Source organism: Phaseolus vulgaris, chromosome 3 (genome assembly GCF_000499845.2).
Source record: "Phaseolus vulgaris cultivar G19833 chromosome 3, P. vulgaris v2.0, whole genome shotgun sequence".
NCBI classification, from domain to species: Eukaryota; Viridiplantae; Streptophyta; class Magnoliopsida; order Fabales; family Fabaceae; genus Phaseolus; species Phaseolus vulgaris.
In genome coordinates, this window is record NC_023757.2 from 19,369,105 (window position 1) to 19,389,913 (window position 20,809).

A 20,809-nucleotide genomic window follows, 5' to 3' on the forward strand; every position below is an offset into this window, starting at 1 on the left:
CCAGGGATGTTACGACCATATCGTCGACGTAAGCTTGCACGTTTCTCCCGAGCATAGGTGCAAGCACTTTATCCATCAATCTTTGATACGTGGCTCCCGCGTTCTTCAACCCAAAAGGCATCACTTTGTAGCAATAGCACGACTTCTCCGTCATGAAGGCAGTTTTTTCCTCGTCCATGGGGTGCATCTTAATTTGGTTGTACCCCGAGAACGCGTCCAAGAAACTCAACAATTTCCATCCTGCTGCGCTGTCCACTAGGGCGTCAATACTTGGCAAAGGATAGGAATCCTTTGGACAGGCTTTATTTAGATCTGTGAAGTCGACACACATTCGCCATTTCCCATTGCTCTTCTTTACCAACACGACATTGGCCAGCCATTCCGGGTACTGTATCTCCTTGATGTGGCTTGCCTCGAGGAGTTTTTGCGTTTCATCCCTGATCGCCTGTCTCCTTTCTTCATTGATTTTTCTTCTTCTTTGTCGGACTGGTCTGACCTGGGGGTCCATTGCTAGGCAATGACATAAAAAATCGGGGTCGATTCCTGGCATATCCGAGGCAGACCATGCGAACGCGTCTAGATGCTTGCCTATCACCTTGGCGATTTGCTCCTGTGTCCCGTCGTCTAAATTTTTCCCCAACTTGAAAATTTTACCACCGATCTCCCTCTCGAGCCAATCTCCAACTGGGCGAGGCCTCTTCTCGCTAGCGAGCAATGCTCTCACAATGCTTGACTCCCTAGAGGCCTCCGGGCTGCTTTCCTCTTCTTCTACTCCAGCGTTATTCTCAGGCTCCGACTCGACATCTCCCATGGTTACGTCGCCGTCTATGGCTACCTCCAACGTCATGTCCATACCCGCGTCGCCTTCGGTGGTTCCTTCGGTCGCCGCATCCATGGTCCATCGGCCTTCCTGCATATCCTTCGCACCGGGAGGCTGTTTTCATAACATCTCTTTGCCTCCTCTTGGTCAGATCGGATGGTGACGATTACCCCTTCCATTGAAGGTAATTTGACCTTCATGTGCCTCGTGGAGGGTACAGCCCCTATCCTATTGAGTGTTGGCCTTCCCAGTAGGATATTATACGCTGAAGGGGCGTTCACGACAAGGTATTTGACTTTCTCCGTGCGCGAGGCGGTCCCATCTGTGAACGTCGTTCTCAACTCAATGTATCCCCTGACTTCAACTTGATCGCCTGCAAAACCGTATAAGCAGCCCCCATATGGCCTCAACTGATCTGTGGATAGTTGTAGCCTTTCGAAGGTTGGCCAGAACATCACGTCTGCCGAGCTCCCTTGATCGACCAAGACCCGATGAACTGTTCTTCCTGCCGTGACGAGCGAGATCACAATGGGATCGTTGTCATGCGACACCACATCCCTGAGGTCTCCCTTAGTGAACGTGATGTCAACATCGGGCGAATGGTCCTCAAAAACTTCTACTGACATTACGGACCTTGCATATTTCTTACGCTGTGACGCCGTACATCCGCCACCCGAGAACCCACCAGCTATGGTGTGGATTTCACCGAGGACGGGCGCCTCGTGCTGTTGCCCCTCACTGCCTCCTGCTTGCGAGCCTGGTGGTCGTCCCGCCTGTTTCTCCATCAAGTAATCCTTCAGGAAACCACTCTTCACGAGCTCATCCAACTGATAGCCAAGTGCTAGACAGTTGTTGATATGGTGGCCGAATGCTTCGTGGAATTCGCACCACGACTCCTTGCGAGGCCCTAGTACCTTGTCAGCTTTGATCGGCGGCCTCAACTTGTCGGCTATGCTGGGTATCGCAATCAGATCTTTGAGTTCCATCACGAAATTGTGTCTTGGCGGTTTGCGTACTTCTCTCCCTTCCTCTACTCGACTCTTAGGTTGAGTCCTTCGTGGCTCGTAAGTGCGTTTCCTGTCAAAGTGTTTCCTCTCTGTGATGGCTTGGTGAACCCGAATAGGTTGCGTGCGTATCTGTGTCTTGGGGCGCGCCGGCATAGTGGTTGTACATTTTTCATACGTTTCACCTTCTGAGGCAATATGTTCCACCGCCTGTCACCTTATTTCAGTGAAAGTTTTGGGGCGACTGCGGTTAAGCGTCTTGCTGAAAGATCCGGGGCGCACTCCCTTCTTGAACGCGTACACAATCATGGGTTCCTCCTTGGTACCTACTTTCACCACCTGCGCCCCGAAGCGGCTTATGTATTCCTTTAGGGTTTCACCTTGGAACTGCTTGATGTCAAAGAGGTCGTACGAGACTGGGGCGGGAGTTCCGTTGGCTAGGTACTGTTCTCTAAATAGTTTTGAAAGTTGGGCGAAGGACGTGACGTGGCCCTCTAGGAGGCTGATGAACCAGTCCATGGCCATCCCTGTCAGGGTGCTCATGAAAAGCTTGCATTTAGCAGCGTCCGATCCACCTACCAGTAACATCTGTGTGTGGAACGCCGTGAGGTGCGCTTCGGGGTCCTCCGTTCCTGTGAACGTTGCTTTGGGTCCCGTGAACGTGTTGGGAATTGCTGTCTCCAAGATTGCTTGTGAAAACGGTGTTGTGAATTCCCTGGGTGGGGATGTAGCCTCCGGTTCGTCTCTGCCCCGCCATCTATGACGTAACTCCTCATTGGTGCGGTGGAGTTCTTCGCTTCTTACTTGAGAAGCTGTGAGGTCCGCCTGCATGCGTTCCTGTTCTACTTTCGAGGCGGCCACTGCGTCTTGTAGCCCGTGCACCATCCCCATGAGCTGCTGTAGGGTCATCTCTTCACTCCTAGCGTGCTGGTCGGGTGGCCATGGCTCTCCGGGGATCCTCTCGACTTATCTGAGTGTTGAAAATCTTGAACTGAAATCTTGTGTGGTGGAACCGATGTTTATATCGGCCACACGGTGGGCGCCAGATGTTCCGGCCGGTTAACCTGGGTCGTCTTTATGCGTGGCTTGTCTTAACGAGCTAGGGCACCTTCGTTTTGCTTCTTCTGTCAGTACCTGAAAAAAGAAGAACAAAGGGGCGCCCTCGCAGCCGTTTGCACTCCGACGATCAAGTCAGCTGGCGAGAAACACCAAAATACTAGAAACTGTATAATTATCTCAATGACTGAAACTGTATGATTTAATTGTATTGCCCTAATTGTCTTGTACTCTCAGCGGATGCGCTGTCAAGGACAATTAGGGTCTTTTCTCTGTATGTCTATCTGGGAACTAGGTAAAACTCGTGTAACTGTGGATTGAAAAACACGTACCTCTCTAGGGCTTGTTTGCGCCCTATATATAAGTGTAAACTAGGGTTTTACCTCTGCGTTGCCTGCTATTATCTAAGGTTCCTTGGAGAAGGTCCTTGCGCCGCTATCTTTAGGATCTTAGCGTATTTGACCCATGGACTTCCCTTATCTTGGAGTGCAATGTATAATCTCATGGCCCCTTGGGCTCTAACTTGAGCGTTGTATTTATCGCGCCATCATATCGTTCGAATCCCCTAAATGGACACGTGTCATGCATGCAGCTTTCCCTGGGTACCTTCAATGAGCACGTGGGCATTACCACGTGCCCTTTGACTTGAACATTTATTCTGTACACTGGGACCCACAGCGTCGCTGCCCAACTTAGGGTTATTCCCTCGTGTGGACCCACAGCGATGTCCGTTTAGGCGATGTCTCTTCTGCGCAATGCTTCTCTTGGGCGATGGGCGATGAACCGTCTCGGTGGTGACACATCTCGGCGATAACCGATTATTTATACTGCAGACCGCTGCTTTTACATACGGTGACTACGTTGACTTCTTGACTACCTACCTTTCTTTTGTCCACGTCATCATACCCGATGACCTGGTCGGTACACAAGGCCTGGAGGGTTTGAGTCTGCAGAACAGCGTTTCTGGCCTGGGCGCGCCATTCAAGGGCCACCGCCAAGAAGGCTCCCAAGTAGAAGGGCATTCCCTCCTTCCTCTCGGAGCCTTCTGGCATTCATCCACCGCTGAAGCCCCTCATCAGATGCATAATTGGAGGAGGGATGGCAATAAGATCGGGGGCGGTGGCAACGGAGGCGGGAGAAGCAGAGACCTCTGCCGGTGGCGGGGGTGGAGCAGATTCGGCACCTTCGCCTGTTTCCACTTGGACCATTGTGGGGTGAAGAGAAGTAGCACTTGGAGGGTTGTCCCTGAAGGAATCCTCTCCCTGGGGCGATGCCGCTGGTAGGAGGGGAACCCTCGCAGCTTTCCTCCTCTTGAAGGGTGCCACGCCATCAGAGTCCTCATCATCGATATAATCTCCAAGACCCGTTTTCCTTTGTCAAGGGGGGTTGGAGCCGGTGATGAAGCCACGGCCAGAGGGACGGGCGATGGGCGGAGGAGAGCCGGGAGTCTGAAGCGCCTCGGGGCGATGTGGAGATGGTGAAGATGAGCCTAGTGGGGCTTCGGTAGTGGTCGGTGGTGGCGGAGGCAGGGTCGATGAGGGGTTCGGTAGTGGTCGGTGGTGGCGGAGGCAGGGTCGATGAGGGGTTCGGTAGTGGTCGGTGGTGGCGGAGGCAGGGGCGGAGGAGGCGCCAGCTTTGGCAGCACGAGCGGCCTTCATCGCTTTCGCCAGCATCATCCTTTTGGAGGCATCCATCACCGATCCTACATTCAGATAAACCAAACAACAGAAGTCAAAGCCAATGCAGTTATACAAACCCACAAAATGCGCAGATGAATGAGACATAAGTCACATGGCACAATGGAAAACAGGTGGAAGAGGCCAGGGGAACAAACATTAAGTAATAAAGTACAGATAACAAAAGATAGTAAGAGAGGAGTCTCCCTACCAAAGTAGGTGGTCAGGGAGTGGGCGTTGTATTCGCTCGCGATAAGCTTCAACGTATCGAAGACAATCCCCAGGCCAGCCAAGGCCTTGCATACCTCCCTATCAGCAGGGGATAGCTCATCCAGGGCCTTGGCCCTGAGCAGCTTGGGGTGCTCCGTCCAGTACAGGGGAAAGCCGTCTAAGGCTGTGGGGTCGTGCTTGGCACAGCACACCCTAAAGAATTTTGCTTTCCAGTTTTTGTAGGAGTTCTGGAAGAGGGAGAGAAGGATCCTACCCGCAATCCCAGAGAAGCTTACCCAAAGGCTTTTCCCCTGTTTCTTCACCTCGAAGAAATGCAAGAAGACATCCACAGAGGGAAGGATGCCCAGGTACCCACATAGAATTTGAAAACTCCTTACAAATGCCCAGCTGTTGGGGTGGAGCTGGGCGGGGGCTATGTTAATCTCGGTGAGAAGTTCCCTCTTGAAGGGCGTGAATGGAAGGCGCACCCTGACGCGTTTAAATACCATCTGGTACATGAAGAAGAAAGGATCCCCCTTTCTGGGTCTGTCATCCACGCAGACAGGTTCCCAAGGTCTGCCGGGACGAACAGAGATGTGCGCGTCATGGGTGCGGCAGAAAGCATTAAAATTGTACAAGTGAGGATCCCCACGATGATTCTCCAGGTCCTGAATGGTTGTCAGGGTGGTATATTCGTTCAAGAGCTCGTCGGGGGCCCATAAATAGAAGGCTTTATAGTTGGACTTGGGGGTCTTGGGGGGAGAACCAGACTTTGAGTTCGGGCGCGTCATGATGTGAATAAATAGCTGGAGAAAGAAGAAAGGAAAAGGGTTTTAACAAGTGATGCCAAGACAGAAAAGGGGGTAAAACCCCAGGAAATGCCACCCACGCGAGAAAACCTAGAAAGAATGAGAAGGGAACGGAGAAGAAAGGAGAAGCGGAAGAACACAGTAATGCATAAACGTAAACAGTCCCAGGCAGTTCAATACACAGTGATGCAATGCAACGAAGAAGAAGAGTCGTGGAGATGCAAAAATCATACCTTTGATGTCAAAGTGAGGGAGGAAGGATAGCACGAAGGAAAGAGCAGAAGTTGCAGAGAAAAGGCTTGAAGGCGATGAACAGTGCGGAGATGCAGAGAGAATGGATGAAACAGTGGTGTGAGCGCGAGGTTTGGGGTAACTTGAACGTTACATTTGCAACCCAAGAGGCGCTAATTAGGAGTCGTGAGATCGTGCCGCGTGTAAAAGGATTAAGCGCCCAAGGGGAGCGCAAGGGGCGCACGATTAAGCGTAGCACCAAAAGGTGTTACTTTCCCCGCCTTAGAGGATGTCCAATCAGCCATTAAGAGGGACCTGTGGTTCAGAGAGCGTCATGTCAATAATTCGAGAATTGTTGAGTTAGCAGGGAATGACACGTCATCAGGGTGACACGTGGACGGCGTGGGCGAGGCCTTAGTCTTTGCGCTGAAGACAAGTCTTCGTCTTAAGACTGGGGAGGCTTGTGTACCGTCCCGTATCCGAGCGTTGACAAAGTCAAGGTCAAAGTCAACATCTGGACTCAAAGACAACATAAGGCGTCGCCTAGGTGAAGAGACGCCAAGTGCCAGCGTCACCAAGAGGAAGTGTCGCCAAGGCAAGGCGTCGCTTAGGTGAAGGCGTCGCCCAACCAGGGCGTCGCCAAGATCAAATATCACTAAGGCAAGGCAATCACAGTGTGGTTCCCCGATACCCATGTGTAGGAAAGACCATGGAGGGAGCGACGCCGTGGGAAGGCCTCAGGTCCCGATAAATCCGGGGTAGTGATAAAGAGAAGAGAAAGGTGGCTTCAAGGCCATAGTGGTAGCACCAGTGTAGAGCAGCCTGACTCGTGAAGTACCCCTGTCGCCCCAGAGACACCTTTGGGACAGATATGACTCAAGAGGAGGGTCACGCCCAGGGTAGCCAGGCGCAGGGTACGAGAGGAAGGCAGATACGCTCTCAAAGTGAGTGACTAGATAATTGGGGGCATGAGTTGGCACCCAAAAAGTCACCCCTTGCGCAGTAGCACTCCCAAGCAGGAGGACTCACACGAAGAAACGTCCCCAGATCGGGTCATGGCGCTGTGAGGCCCTCCACGTGTACAGTAGCCAGGTCAGAATAGAAACACCATTTAGCCAGGTACCAGGTAATTAATGTCATTTAATACAGTTTCCGTTTCAAGCGTTTAAGGTACTATAAAGGCTCCCAAGCGTTTCAACATCTTAAATGCGCTACGTTTTCTAATTAAATGCGCTACGTTTTATGATTAAAAGCACTTTAAGGCGCTTTAAATGTTAGGGTAGTTTAAATAGCGCTTTGAATGTTGGAAACAGGGTTCGAACTTTTGGCAAATTTTCCAGAAACTCTCTAGTTACTTGCTCGAGCCTCGAGGTTACGGACAAGGGACTGGGGAAAGATCTTTGCCAGAACGAGAAAATATACTCTAGACACAGTTTCCTTTTTACCACCTTCAGAGTGCCATACGCGGTGCTCCGATACGGAGGTGCACAGTTTTTGGTGTTTCTTGCTGGCTGACTTGAGCGTCGGAGTGCAAACGGCTGCTAGGGCGCCCTTTTGTCCTTCTTTGCAGGAATTCACAGGTAACCAGTGAGAAGGAGTCCCTAGCTGACGGTTGAGGTCACGCACGAGGACGTCCCAGGTCAACCGGACGGAACATAAGCAAATTCAATATGGGGAAGATACTCATCCCAAGATTTATGGTTGCCCTTCATGATAGCCCGAAGCATAGTCCCAAGAGATCTATTGACTACTTCCGTTTGGCCATCCGTTTGAGCATGACAAGAAGTTGAAAATTGTAGTCGTGTTCCAAGTTTTCCCCAAAGAGTTTTCCAAAAGTGGCTTATAAACTTGGGATCTCTATCGGATACTATACTTTTAGGGAGACCATGAAGTCTCACCACTTCTCTAAAGAAGAGTCTAGAAATATTTTGAGCATCATCTACCTTGTGGCAAGGGATAAAATGGGACATTTTGCTAAAACGGTCCACTACCACAAAGATAGAGTCATGGCCTCTTGCAGTCCTAGGAAGTCCTAAAATGAAATCCATGCTAATGTCTTCCCAATGAGCATTTGCAATCGGCAAAGGGGTGTAGAGTCCATGAGGCATTGTTCTAGACTTTGCTTTTAAACATGATATGCATCTAGAACAATGTCTTTGGACATCTTTCCTCATGTGTGGCCAACAAAATTTTGCTTTTAAAAGGTCTAGAGTCTTATCAACTCCAAAATGGCCCATGAGTCCCCCCTCATGGGATTCTTTGACAAGGAGTTTCGTATGTGTTCCTTGGGGAATGCAAAGTTTTCCCTCTTTAAAAAGATATCCCTCGGATACATAATAACCTCCTTGCACTCTATGTAGACATTGGGCATAAATGGATGAGAGTTCTTGATCTTCTTGGTAAAGCTCTCTTATGTGATCAAATCCAAGAATTTGGGCAACCAATTTTGAAAAGAGTGTATGCCATCTTAAGAGAGCATCGACCACTATATTGGTGCTTCCTTTCTTGTATTTGATTACATAAGGAAATTGTTCAAGAAATTCCTTCCATTTAGCATGTCTCTTGTTGAGCTTGTGTTGGCCCTTCAAATATTTTAAAGACTCGTGATCACTATGGATGACAAATTCTTTGGACACAAGGTAGTGTTCCCAAGTCTTTAGGGCTCGCACAAGAGCATAAAGCTCTTTGTCATAGGTGGGATAGTTGAGGGTGGCAGCATGGAGTTTTTCACTAAAATAAGCAATGGGGTGTCCACCTTGCAACAATACTGCACCTATGCCTACCCCCGATGCATCACACTCTATCTCAAAAGTTTTGGAAAAATTTGGGAGAGATAGAATTGGTGCATTGGTGAGTTGAGCTTTTAGCCTTTGGAAGGCTTGCTCATGCTTTTCATTCCAACAAAATGCAACATCTTTTTTAACAAGTTCATTCAAAGGAGAAGCTAGACTAGAAAAATTAGGCACAAACCGTCTATAGAAGCTAGCTAACCCATGAAAACTTCTTACATCACTTACATTTTGTGGAGTGGGCCACTTGCGGATGGCTTTGATTTTCTCAGGATCTACATGCACCTCCTTTTTTGTTTACTATGAAGCCTAAGAAAACTACACTATCTACACAAAAGGTACACTTATCTCTATTTGCAAAAAGACTATTTTTCCTAAGCACTAGAAGAACTTCCCTAAGGTGACTTAGATGGTCTTCTAGGGTTTTACTATACACTAAGATATCATCAAAATAAACTACTACATATTTACCTATACAATCTCTCAAGGTGTGATTCATAAGCCTCATGAATGTACTTGGGGCATTAGTAAGCCCAAAGGGCATCACCAACCACTCGTATAATCCAAATTTGGTCTTAAAAGCGGTTTTCCACTCATCACCCTCCTTGATTCGAATTTGGTGATATCCACTTTTAAGGTGAATTTTGGAGAATAGAGTTGACCCATGTAATTCATCAAGCATATCATCAAGCCTTGGGATTGGATCCCTGTACTTGATGGTGATGTTGTTGATTGCTCGACAATCACAACACATGCGCCATTTTCCATCCTTTTTGGGCACCAACAAGACAGGTACAGCACAAGGGCTTAGGCTCTTTTGAACCCAACCCTTCTCCAACAAGTCTTGAACTTGTGATTCTATCTCCTTTGTTTCCTCGGGGTTTGTTCTATAAGCAGGCCTATTTGGTAGGCTTGCCCCCGGAATGAAGTCAATTTTATGTTCTATACCTCTAAGGGGAGGAAGCCCAATGGGACCCTCATTAGAGAATAAATCTTCAAATTCACTTAAAAGGTGTTCTATTTGAGGAGGTAAATTCATAAGTTCACTACTTGTGGCAGTGCATGTAAGTGCTCCTTTACAAAAGATAAGGCTTGGTTGTTTAACAATAAGCAAATTTTCAAAAACGTTTTCAAGAGGCTTTTCTTGTTGATCAACCTTGTGGGAAGGAACACTCTTCTCCCACGCCTTCCTATCCCTAAGGATTTTCTCTTTTCTAGCGCTCTTTTGTTTTTGTTTTCCTCATCCCTCTTATGCTTCATTTGTATTTGGTCTTTCACCACTTGAGAATGTGGTAAAGGACTAAGTACAAACTTTTTATACTTGTGGGTGAAGGAAATCTCGTTAGTGAAACCATCATGCAAGGTTTTCTTATCAAATTGCCATGGTCTCCCTAATAAGATATGACAAGCTTCCATAGGTACTACATCAAAAAAAACTTTGTCTTTGTAGTTCCCTATGGAAAACTTGTTTTCCACTTGCTTGTCTACATGTAGTTCCCCATTTTCATTAAGCCATTGAAGTTTGTAAGGTTTTGGGTGAGGAACTACTTGTAGCTTAAGCTTTTTCACCATCCTAGCACTACAACAATTACAGCTAGATCAACTATCCACAATGAGGGAAAATATATTTTCTAAAACATTGCATCTTGTATGAAATATATTCTCTCTTTGTGTTTCAATGGATGTGCTAGGGTGATTGTTGAGGGTTCTCCTAATCATAAGCAATTCTCCCTCTAGTGGAGCTACCCTCTCATCTTCTCCCCCTTCCTCTCTCTCACTAGGCTCATCCTCGCCACTAGTGTATTCATCTACACCCTTAAGAAACAAAGTCCTTTGGTTTGGACATTGTGCTTGCACATGTCCTCTACCATAGCACTTGAAACACTTAACATCTCTAGCTCGGATGGGTGGGGTGGAGGTTTCTTTGGTGAAAGGTTTGGTAGGTTCTTTTGGTTTTTCTTTTGATGTACTACCCTCCCTTCTAAACTCCTTCTTGGGATAAAAGTTAGAGTAAGGGCTCACCTTTTGACTTGACGTTTTGTGTAAGATTTGTTGCTCAACTTTAATGCAAAGTTGAACCAAGTCATTCAAGTCTTGGTAAGATAAGAGCTCTACCCTATCTCTTATCTCAAGTGATAGGCCACTAAGGAACCTAGCTATTGTGGTATCCTCCTCTTCTCTAATGGATGCTCTCATCATGTAAAGCTCCATTTTTTGCCTATACTCTTCCACACTCATGTTCTTTTGTTGGAGTCTTTGGAGCTTGTCCATCAACTCCCTATGGTAGTAGGAAGGTATGTGGCGGCGTCTTAGGGCTCCCCTAAGGTCATTCCAATAGGTAATGGGAGGTTCCCTATGAAGACGCCTTTCTCTTTCGAGAGAGGTCCACCAATACATGGCGTTCCCTTGGAAGCTAAGGGTGGCTAGGGGTACCTTACGTTCTTCACTCACCCTATGGCAAGCAAAGAGTTCTTCTACTTTCATCTCCCAATCTAGGTAGGTTTCTACATTCTCCTTACCATGGAAGTGAGGTAGGTCTACTCTAGTTTCCCTTGGCCCCTCTTGCTCCCTTTGCCTATTCCTTTTAGGGGGTGGTTGGTAATAGTCATTAATTCTCTCAACCCATTACTCTTAGGAGAACGCCAGGTGTGGCTGGTCTAGGCACACTCACCAAACGTTGCTCTTTGCGTAAACGGCTTACCCTTCACGGTGTCACGCACGTAATGGGTTGAGGGAATCACCAATCACTGAGTGGTTTACTAGCTCCCTCAGGCCACTCTCGTGCATGATTCCCTGAGATGTGCTCATGCGAGGTCCATGCGTAACGCTCTCGCTGGGAACCTCAGTCCTAGTTTAACTGCGTGTAACACGAGACCCCGATGACCATGCACCCGATGACTGATCGGTGCTCTATTGCTTCTCGCGTTCTGCCCCCAGGCGTTCATCGGGGAAACTGGTCTGTTGGTGGCCACTTGGTTACTGACCACCGATCACCGTTCTGGTGATCTGTTCCCTGACTTCTCTGCCGCCTGACCTGTCGGTGGTCACTTGGTTAGTGACGACCGATCACGTTCACCTCGATCTATCTGTCACCTGGTCCGCGTGTCACCTCGCGAGCGGTCCACGTGGTTCTCTGCTGCTGACGTCATCGACTACCGATGACCGATCGGATCACAGGTCATCTGCTAAAGTTTTAGGTATGCTATGATCAGTTTCATCAAATACAACTTGCATTGATTCTTCTACTATGCATGACCATTCAAGGCATAGCCAATATGGATACCTTCATCAGATTTTTCATCAAATTTACCCAAATTCTCTTTGCCATCATTCAATAAAAAGCATTTACACCCAAACACTCTAAGGTGACTCACACTAGGTTTCCTGCCCTTATACAATTCATATGGTGTTTTCTTAAGAATGGGTATAATTAAGGTTCTGTTTAACACATAAGCTGCATTATAAACTGCATCTGCCCAAAAATACTTAGGAAGCTTAGATTCGTTTAACATAGTCCTAGCAAGTTCCTCTAATGACCAATTTTTCCTTTCAACTACACCATTCTGTTGGAGAGTCCTAGGGGCTGAAAAGTTATGTGATATCCCATGTTTTTCACAAAACCTTTCAAACTTAGAATTTTGAAACTCACCCCCATGATCACTACGAATGGACTTTATACAGCAACCATTTTCATTTTGTAAGACCTTAGCTAATTTCTTAAAAGCTTTATAAGCATCATTTTTATATGCAAGAAAGAGATTCCATGTGTGATGAGAATCCAATAAAGGATGCTTTTATTAATGAAGGAAGAGGGCATTCACCCTCACATTTGAAGTTCTTCCTTCTAGTCTTCTCAAAATTAAAAGAAGACATAAAATAAAGAGAGGATCAAGCCTAAAGCCAAAGAAGTCTACAAGCTTTCAAGAATGGACCTCAATTAAATATCTCTCTTTATAGTTTCTTTTAAATTGTAAATAATATAGAATAGTGTTTAGAAAGATGCTTAGAGGGAAAAATTAGACACCTCTTTTGTAAAAACATCTCTAGGCTTTAGTTTAGAAAATTCTAGAAGCTTGGGGAGTGAGCTTAGTAAGGGGGCGTAAGCTTAGGAGCATTTTGGGTAGCTTAGGGAATAAGCTAAATGACTAGCCCTTGCTCCTATAAAAGGAGGGCTTAGGTCCTTCATAATGCAGATTTGGAATTTGTAGTAAAGAAACTCTCCCAATTTGGTGATTGAGTGAGTGAGATTTGATTTCTCCTCTTCCTAGTCTCATCTTGAGAGCCTTGGTTCCCTCAAGTGGTGGCAATTCACACTTATCTCGGAGCAATCACACTTCAAGTGGTGTGTTCATCAATCAAGTTCTTCATCCACATAAGTTTCCTCTCTTCTCCATTTAGTTCTTCCATTTCCATGTCCATATGAACTCTAAAACAAGTGTAGTTTCTTTTATTCGGTTCATCTTCCTTTTCTTTCATTTTTGTTCGGTTCTTTTCAATTTCTTACTGTTTTAATTCAGTTCAGTAGCTCATTTTCATGTTTTGTTCGGTTCAATTTCTTTCTTTATAGTTTCAATCGGTTTATTTACTTTCTTGTTCAATTTAATCGGTTCAGTTGGCAAGAAATGGGTCTTCCATGTGAGTTTGGTGTTTGGTGCAAGTTTTGGTGAGTTCTTGAAACATAGAACATTGATCCATTTCTATTAAAAGTGCCTATTCATTCTCCAACTCAAGTTGATTCCATAAAATGTCAAAGAATCATCTATATCTTGCTATTGGAATCATATCAATGTGTATCTAGAATAGTCATCCACAATAACCAAAGCATACAGATTTCCAGCCAAGCTAGCAACTCTAGAAGGTCCAAACAAGTCCATATGCCACACATCCAATGTCTGTTTAGTAGAAACAATGTCTTTTGAATTGAAGGAAGATCTGATTTGTTTACCTTTCACAGAAGCATCATAGAGCCTGTTATCCTGAAATTTAATGTTAGGCAAACTAGAAATAAGATCTTTGGATTTCAATATATTTAAGTGATTAGTGTGAATGTGAGCTAACCTCCTGTGCCACAGCTAAGACTCATCACTTCTAGACAGTAGACACTCATTTGAAGAATCAGTTTCCAGAACATCCAAGAGATATGTGTTATTCACTCTCTAACCAGTAAACAACACCTTACTAGAGGAGTCATTTGAGATTAAGTAGCCATTTGAGATTAAGCAGCCATTTGACTTGAAGTTCACCTTGTATCCTTTGTCACATAGTTGGCTGATACTAAGAAGGCTATGCTTTTGTCCTTCCACATAAAGCACATTCTCAATAGTGGTTGAATTTCAATTCCAACAATTCCCCTGCCCAGAATTCTTCCACAGTTATTGTCCCCATAGGTTACATGTCCCTCTGCCTTGAGCTTCAAATTGGTAAATTTTGTCAGATCACCAGTCATATGTTTTGAACATCCACTGTCCAAATACCATTGAGTTCTCTTGCTTCCTTTCTGCAAAACAGAGTTTCAGTATAGGGTCCAACAAAGATTAAAACCTTTCATTTGGTAGCCATTTTGCTAAGTTTTTAGGAACAATATATTTTCTAGCAATACATGACCTAGAGGTATGACTAGATTTCATACAATAAAAGCAGGTAGCATGAGATGCCTTTTTGCCACTGTTGAAAAATGAAAAACCTGATTTTGCTGGAACAAAAAAACTTGGAAGCCTTTTAACATTGGTTACATTTCCAGGGTTATAACCAATACCATTCTTGTTAAAAACAGCATTCTGTGAACCAAGCAGAGACTCAAGATTCTCTCTTCCCTTAGTGAAATTAGATAGGGTTTTTAGCAAATACTCCACTTGTTTTTCCAATTTTTTTACAGTTTTCACAGGTTTTAATAGAGGCATGCAAGCATGCTAGTTCAAGACTTACAAGATCTGTTTTAGCCTTATGCAGTTCTTCCTCAAGTGTTTTTACTTTAGGTGCAAGGACATTATTTACCTTTTGCAACTTACTGCATATTACAGCCAATCTATTTGCCTCATCATTTGTTTCTTTGAAAGCAGCAAGCAATTGATCATAGTTATCAGATTCCATAGAAAATTCACTTACCGAATCAGAGATTGATCCTTCATCTTTCACCATGAAGCACATATTGGTTTCCTCACTCTCAGTTGAAGAGCCACTGGTTGAAGATACTTCATCCTCTTCCCAAGAAATGTAAGCTCTACTCCCCTTGCTCCTTTCAACTTTCTTGCTGGCTGATTTGTCCTTTGATTGATTGTTTGGACAGTCTATCTTGATATGCCCTGTTTTACCACAACCAAAGAGAGTGTAGTTAGAGGAATTTGATTCATTCGGTTTAGGATACCTTCTTTTCTATTGGTTCCTATCTCTGCTTTTCTTCTTTCGGAATCTGCTGAACCTCTTTGTGAGTAGGCTGATTGTTTCATCATGTTCAACATCTTCTTTCTCCTCATTGATGTCACTCTGTGCACTTGCTTTTAGTGCAAGTCCCTTGGGTTTCCTTTCCACTGTTTCTTGCTCTTTGAGTCTCTTGAGCTCCAGCTCATGCTCCATTAATTTCCCAAATAGTGCAGCAGTGGACAGCTTTGACAAATCACGACTTTCTGATATGGCAGTCACTTTGAGTTGCCAGCTTCTGTCGAGGCACTTCAACACTTTTATGTTAAGTTCCTCTTTGTCAAATACCTTTCCCAATCCAGTAAGATGATTCACAATGTGGGTGAACCTTTTCTGCACATCAGCAATGCTCTCTTCGGGTTTCATTTTAAAAAGTTCACATCCTCAGTGCCTTCATGAGTAACTTCCAAGACCTCCCACATCTCCTTAGCTGATCTGAATTGAGATATTCTGAAGAACTCATCCATTGTTAATGACGAAGTTATGATGTTCTTAGCTACAAGATCATATTCAGCCTTCTTCTTTTCACTCTCACTCCATTCAGATCTTGGCTTTGCCACTTCTTCATCCTTGACAACCTGCATTGGCACATAAGGTCCATGGACCACAACCTCCTAAATACACAAGTCAATATATTCCATGAAAATTTTCATTCTAATTTTCCAAAAAGCATAATTCATCCCATTGAACATAGGGGGTCTATTGATAGACGATCCCTCAGCAAAAAGCACTTTAAACTCAGACATTATTGCAAACCAGCTTGATTAAAATACAAGTCCTAGCTCTTGATACCAATTGTTAGGTTCAATAGTGTCAAAGTTCAAGATGGGGGGTGAATTGAGCTTTTAAAGCTTTCGCACAGATTCAATTTTTATCACAGTACATAGAAAATAAATCGATTTATTTAACAATGAACATATTTATTTTTGAAACTGCTTATCTACTTTAAGGCGTTTATCTCAGTTGAATGATTTTTTATTTTAAGATTGAGTTAGATGATTTGCAGGCAAAGGGCAAATTGATTTTCACAAGATAAAATCAGTGAGCTATTAATCACAACCTTTGAATACAAAATCAATGCTTGTTTTTAAAACAATTTAGAGATTGAATTACTTTTCACAGAACATGAATTCCAATTATGTTTCACAACACATATAGATTTACACAGAAGTTCTTCAGATGATTTTCCAGAAAATCAAGAAAAGTATACACGTACCCAGAAAGAACAGATTCAAACACAATTGAATAGATTTATTTCTTCACATATTAGTTTGATCAATGATTATTGAGTACAGAGATTAAAAGAGAATGAACACAAAACAATTATACTGGTTCACTCAAATGAGCTACATCCAGTCTTCACCTAATCCAAGGTGAAATTCACTAAACCACAATTCTTGAAAATTAATGTTTTTCACTATTATATACTATCTACAGACTCATGTATCAAGTATATACAATAAATTCATGCAACTACCACAAAAAAAACTAGTTTCTAGTCTTTTCATGGTAATTTCTTGAAGATCAATGTCTACCACTACTATATACTATCTAGAGACTCATATATCAAATATACAATAAATTCTTGCAGCTGCCACAAAAAAACTAGTTTCAAGTCTTTTCATGCTAATTTCTTGAAAACCAATGTCCATCACTACTATATACTATTAAAAGACTCATCTATCAAATATATCTTTCCCTCTGGCGATAAGGCAGATGAAGTATTTGATAGTCGCCATCGAGTACTTCACGAAGTGGATAGAGGCAGAACCAGTGGCACGGATCACTGCGCACAAGGTACAACACTTTGTTTGGAAGAACATTGTGTGTCGTTTCGGGGTGCCAAGGCCTCTCATCTCAGATAATGGCACTCAATTTGCGAGCCAACAATTGGGGAAGCTGTGTACAGAAGTGGGAATCAAGCAGGTGTTCGCATCAATCGAACACCCCCAGACGAATGGGCAGGTCGAGTCAGCGAATAGAGTTTTGCTGAGGGGATTGAAGGGAAGGCTTGAGAAGGCTAAAGGGACATGGGCAGAAGAAGTACCAAGAATAGTGTGGCCTTACCACACCACGCCTCAATCCTCCACCATGGAGACGCCTTTCAGCCTAGTATACGGGTCAGATGCCATGATCCTAGAGGAGATTCACGAGAGTTCTCCATGTTTCCTAAGCTTTGTGGAAGAAGAATCCAATGAAGAAAGGAAGGTGAACCTAGACTTGTTAGATGAGGTCAGAGAAGAGGCGAGAATAAAGGCTGAGGCCGTGAAGAGGAAAGTGAAGCGTCAGTACAGCTCTAAGGTGAAGCGGCGACACTTCCAAGTTGGTGACCTGGTCATGAGGAAGGCCCATCCGTATGAATAGGAGAGTAAGTTGTCTCCCAAGTGGACCAGGCCCTTCAGAGTGACCAAAGCCAAGGGCAATGGTTCGTACAATCTAGAGACTGTAGAGGGGAGCACCATCCCACGCAGCTGGAATGCGGAAAATTTAAAGTTTTATTTCAGTTGAATTGTAACGGGGACACTCTTTTTTCCCTCTAAGGGGTTTTTTAATGAGCTCACCCGAATAAAGGAAAAAAGGTTCAAGAAAACTATGTCTCAACTTTTCCCTCTCACGCGATGTAAGATCAAAGATTAAAGAAACTCAAGTAAAAAATCAAGGCATCGCCAGGCGTAGGCGTCGACAAGAGGAGGCGTCGCCAGGATGACGCGTCGCCAGGGTGAGGCGTCGCCAAGATGAGGCGTCGACAGGATGAGGCGACGCCAAGATGAAGCATCAGCAGATAAGGAAGCGAACGTCAAATTCAGAGCAAGTAGCTGGAGCACATGCTCGTACCCATAGAACAAGACGACAAGTCAAATATTTTTTTATGCAAACTGTGCTTGATGTTCACTGATTTAACTGGAATGATATATAGCGAACTGAATTATGAAATTTTAACCACACAAACTTCAAGATCTTAGCTCAAAAATGGCACTGGAGTCACGCAAAAACCGTAAGCCAATTAATTGAGATAAATTTTTCAAAATCGCTGCCAGATTACTGTATTGTTTTCGGCAGAATTGTACACTTTTTGTATTTTCTTCATAATTTTTTGTGTACTTTGAATTTTTTAGTACTTCTTTTTTCTACTCTTTTCTAACACTTTGAATATCACAAATCCAGAATTTCAGAATTTTCCAGTGAGTAAATCAATTGCAATAAGGAAAAACAGTAAGCACGTTTTCAGAAAACAGAGGAATCCTAATAGGAATGAAAAACATAATTATGAACTAGCAAAGACATAATGGAAAAATGATGTATAGGAACTTGTACAGATCTAGAATACAAGTATGAACTCAATCTAAAACAGAAAATGCACAAAGGATCAATATCAATATCAGAAAATTATATGACACTAAAGCAAGAACTACAAAATCAATAAAAGTACTACAAGAAGTGATGACAATTATGGAAAAACAAGACTAAGCCAAAACTTGTAAGGATTCAAAAAGGAAAATACACAAACACATGATAGGCAAAAGAAATAAAATAGCAAGAAAACTCAAATAAGCCTAAAACAGAACCGTAAATTGCAAGAAATTAAAGAGCTCCTGAAATTAAAGTGCAATACAACTCAAAATTTAAACAAGAACACACCTAAACTCTTGATACCACATGATGTGATTCCAATAGCACAATATGAATGATTCTTGACATTCTTAGTGATCCTGCCTGTTGACCAGGACGCAAGAGCCTTGCCTCGTCAAATCAGGATCGACTTTGCGCCGGGTTAGCTTCCGTCCTTTGCCTTGATTCACCTCAAGAACCTGCAAAAGACAGAACGGCGCCGCTGCGGCCGATCACGCTCCGACGCCCAAGTCAGCGACTGAACCACCAAAATACTAAGAGAAAACTAAGAACTTCAGAAGCCGTGCAAAATTCTCTCTCAGCGTACTCAAGTTCTCGCAAGTGTAAAGAAGTATTCTAAAACGCGCGTACCTCAAAAGTTCGTTAGGATTCCTTATATACCTATGCACTTTCTCTCTCCTGACAGTTACACATCTGGACACGTGGCTTGTATCCAGCTGTACACGTGTCACCATCTGGAGCATCCTTGACTTGGGCGTCACTTCTTACTCTTCAGGCTTTCAGCTAAGTTACTTATGCAGGAAACAACTCAGCGCATAACTGCCTCGGAGCGTGATCTCTTCTGCATGGCGAGTACGGGGGCCTTCATACACACCTTCCCTATGGTCTCGCCGGCCGCCTTCATGATCTACTTCACTTGCTTCATCGTGCATGCTCGGGTAAGCTGTTCCTCGACCTCAACCTCTGGCTAGCTAGGGAATGACCATCTGACGACTTCATCCTCTGCTTCGAAAGCCTGGAACAAACCTCCCCGATCCTTCGGCGATGTTCTCCTTTCGGCGATCTCTGATCACTTGGTCGTCTAGGTTCGCATCTGGCGACTTCATCACAAACCTGGTGACCACCGGTTTAGGTATGCTAGAGATCGGAGCACACCAACTTAAGGACTGGCGACTACACGAGCCCCCCGACTTCCTTCCCTTCTGCCAGCCAAGAGCCCTGCTCAACACGCCTACATAATAGCTTGTTGCCACGTCATCACTTCCGACGATCTGGGCGGTACACATGACACATAACGTTTGCGCTTCCCAAACCCATTTCGAAAAACCCTTAAACCCATTCCGCTCCACTGTTCCATCACTTTCTTCGTATTCTCAAACGCTCCAACTCTCTTCTGCAAAAAAGCTCTCAACGTTCTTCAACTTCCTGAATCACCAACTTCCTTCATCACTCTTCCGATCATAAAAAGGTACCTCATTTCCTTCTTCTGCTGGTTTTTCCTGCATTTTAACCGATTTGCATCATCCTTTAACTGTCTGGTGTATACGTTGTGGGTTGTTTTTTCCATTTCTCCTTTCTCGTAACTTAGGGCTTCGTCAACGTCACAACGAACCTACGTTTGTTCGTTTTTCACCCTTCTTCCATGATCGAGTCAGCCTCTGCGCACCCTGATCATTTTTCCTTTTCTTTTTCCTCTGCAGCTTCCGCAATGACTCGCTCAAAGATCACCCCAAACCCTCCTCCTTCATCACGAAACCCCTCCTCACAAGCACATGACCCACCGCGAGCACGTGGTGCTTCTTCTTCTCAGGCTGAGAGGCCTGCACCCTCCCGCCCCAACTTGGCTCAGGCCACTCCACCCGTTGCCGGAGGAGCCTCTGTTCCCTCCCCAGACTTCAAAAAACTGTACCCCTGGGCCACCTCGACTTTGTTGAGGGAGACGTCTTCTGTAAATTTTGCTGGGGCAGTTTTGCAACTAAAGAAAGGGGACGAGCCTCACCAATCATTCTATAAGGAGCACGACGAACAGATGACGGTGCTACCTTGCCCCCCGACCTGCCAGTTTGCGCCGACGACAAGGGGAACAACGGTGGACCCTTCTGCTTCGTTTACACAACCCTGTTCAAGAAGGTGAAACTTAGGTTTCCCTTCACTCGCTTTGAGAGGGAGCTTCTTACCGAGCTCAACATCGCCGCCGCCCAGCTCCATCCCAACAGCTGGGCGTTCGTGCGGGCGTTCCAGGTCATGTGCGACCATCTGGGGTTGCCAGCATCAGTAGATGTTTTCTTATTTCTTTTTGAAGCCAAGCACCCAGGAGATCGCCTGTGGGTAAGCTTGAACGGGATTGCTGGGAGGTCGATCCTCTCCATCTTCCAGCAATCCTACAAAGACTGGAAAGGCAAATTCGTCCAGGTGCGCCCCAATGACAAGGACGCTTCGTTGATCG

At 44.9% G+C, this 20,809-nt stretch overlaps 2 protein-coding genes across 2 annotated transcripts; both read right to left on the minus strand.

Annotated features, from left to right (window-relative positions):
* Positions 1 to 843: 843 nt before the first annotated feature.
* Positions 844 to 1,980, minus strand: LOC137839291 (uncharacterized). The gene has a single exon (XM_068648411.1). The coding sequence runs from the start codon at positions 1,978 to 1,980 to the stop codon at positions 844 to 846; it is 1,137 nt and encodes a 378-aa protein (XP_068504512.1).
* Positions 1,981 to 13,373: 11,393 nt separating this feature from the next.
* LOC137839292 (uncharacterized) lies at positions 13,374 to 15,378 on the minus strand. Its single transcript, XM_068648413.1, has 5 exons — positions 14,988 to 15,378; positions 14,521 to 14,897; positions 14,250 to 14,408; positions 13,839 to 14,092; positions 13,374 to 13,656 (listed from the first exon to the last, which is right to left on the minus strand). The coding sequence occupies exons 1-5, from the start codon at positions 15,376 to 15,378 to the stop codon at positions 13,374 to 13,376; spliced, it is 1,464 nt and encodes a 487-aa protein (XP_068504514.1).
* Between the last annotated feature and the right edge of the window lie 5,431 nt (positions 15,379 to 20,809).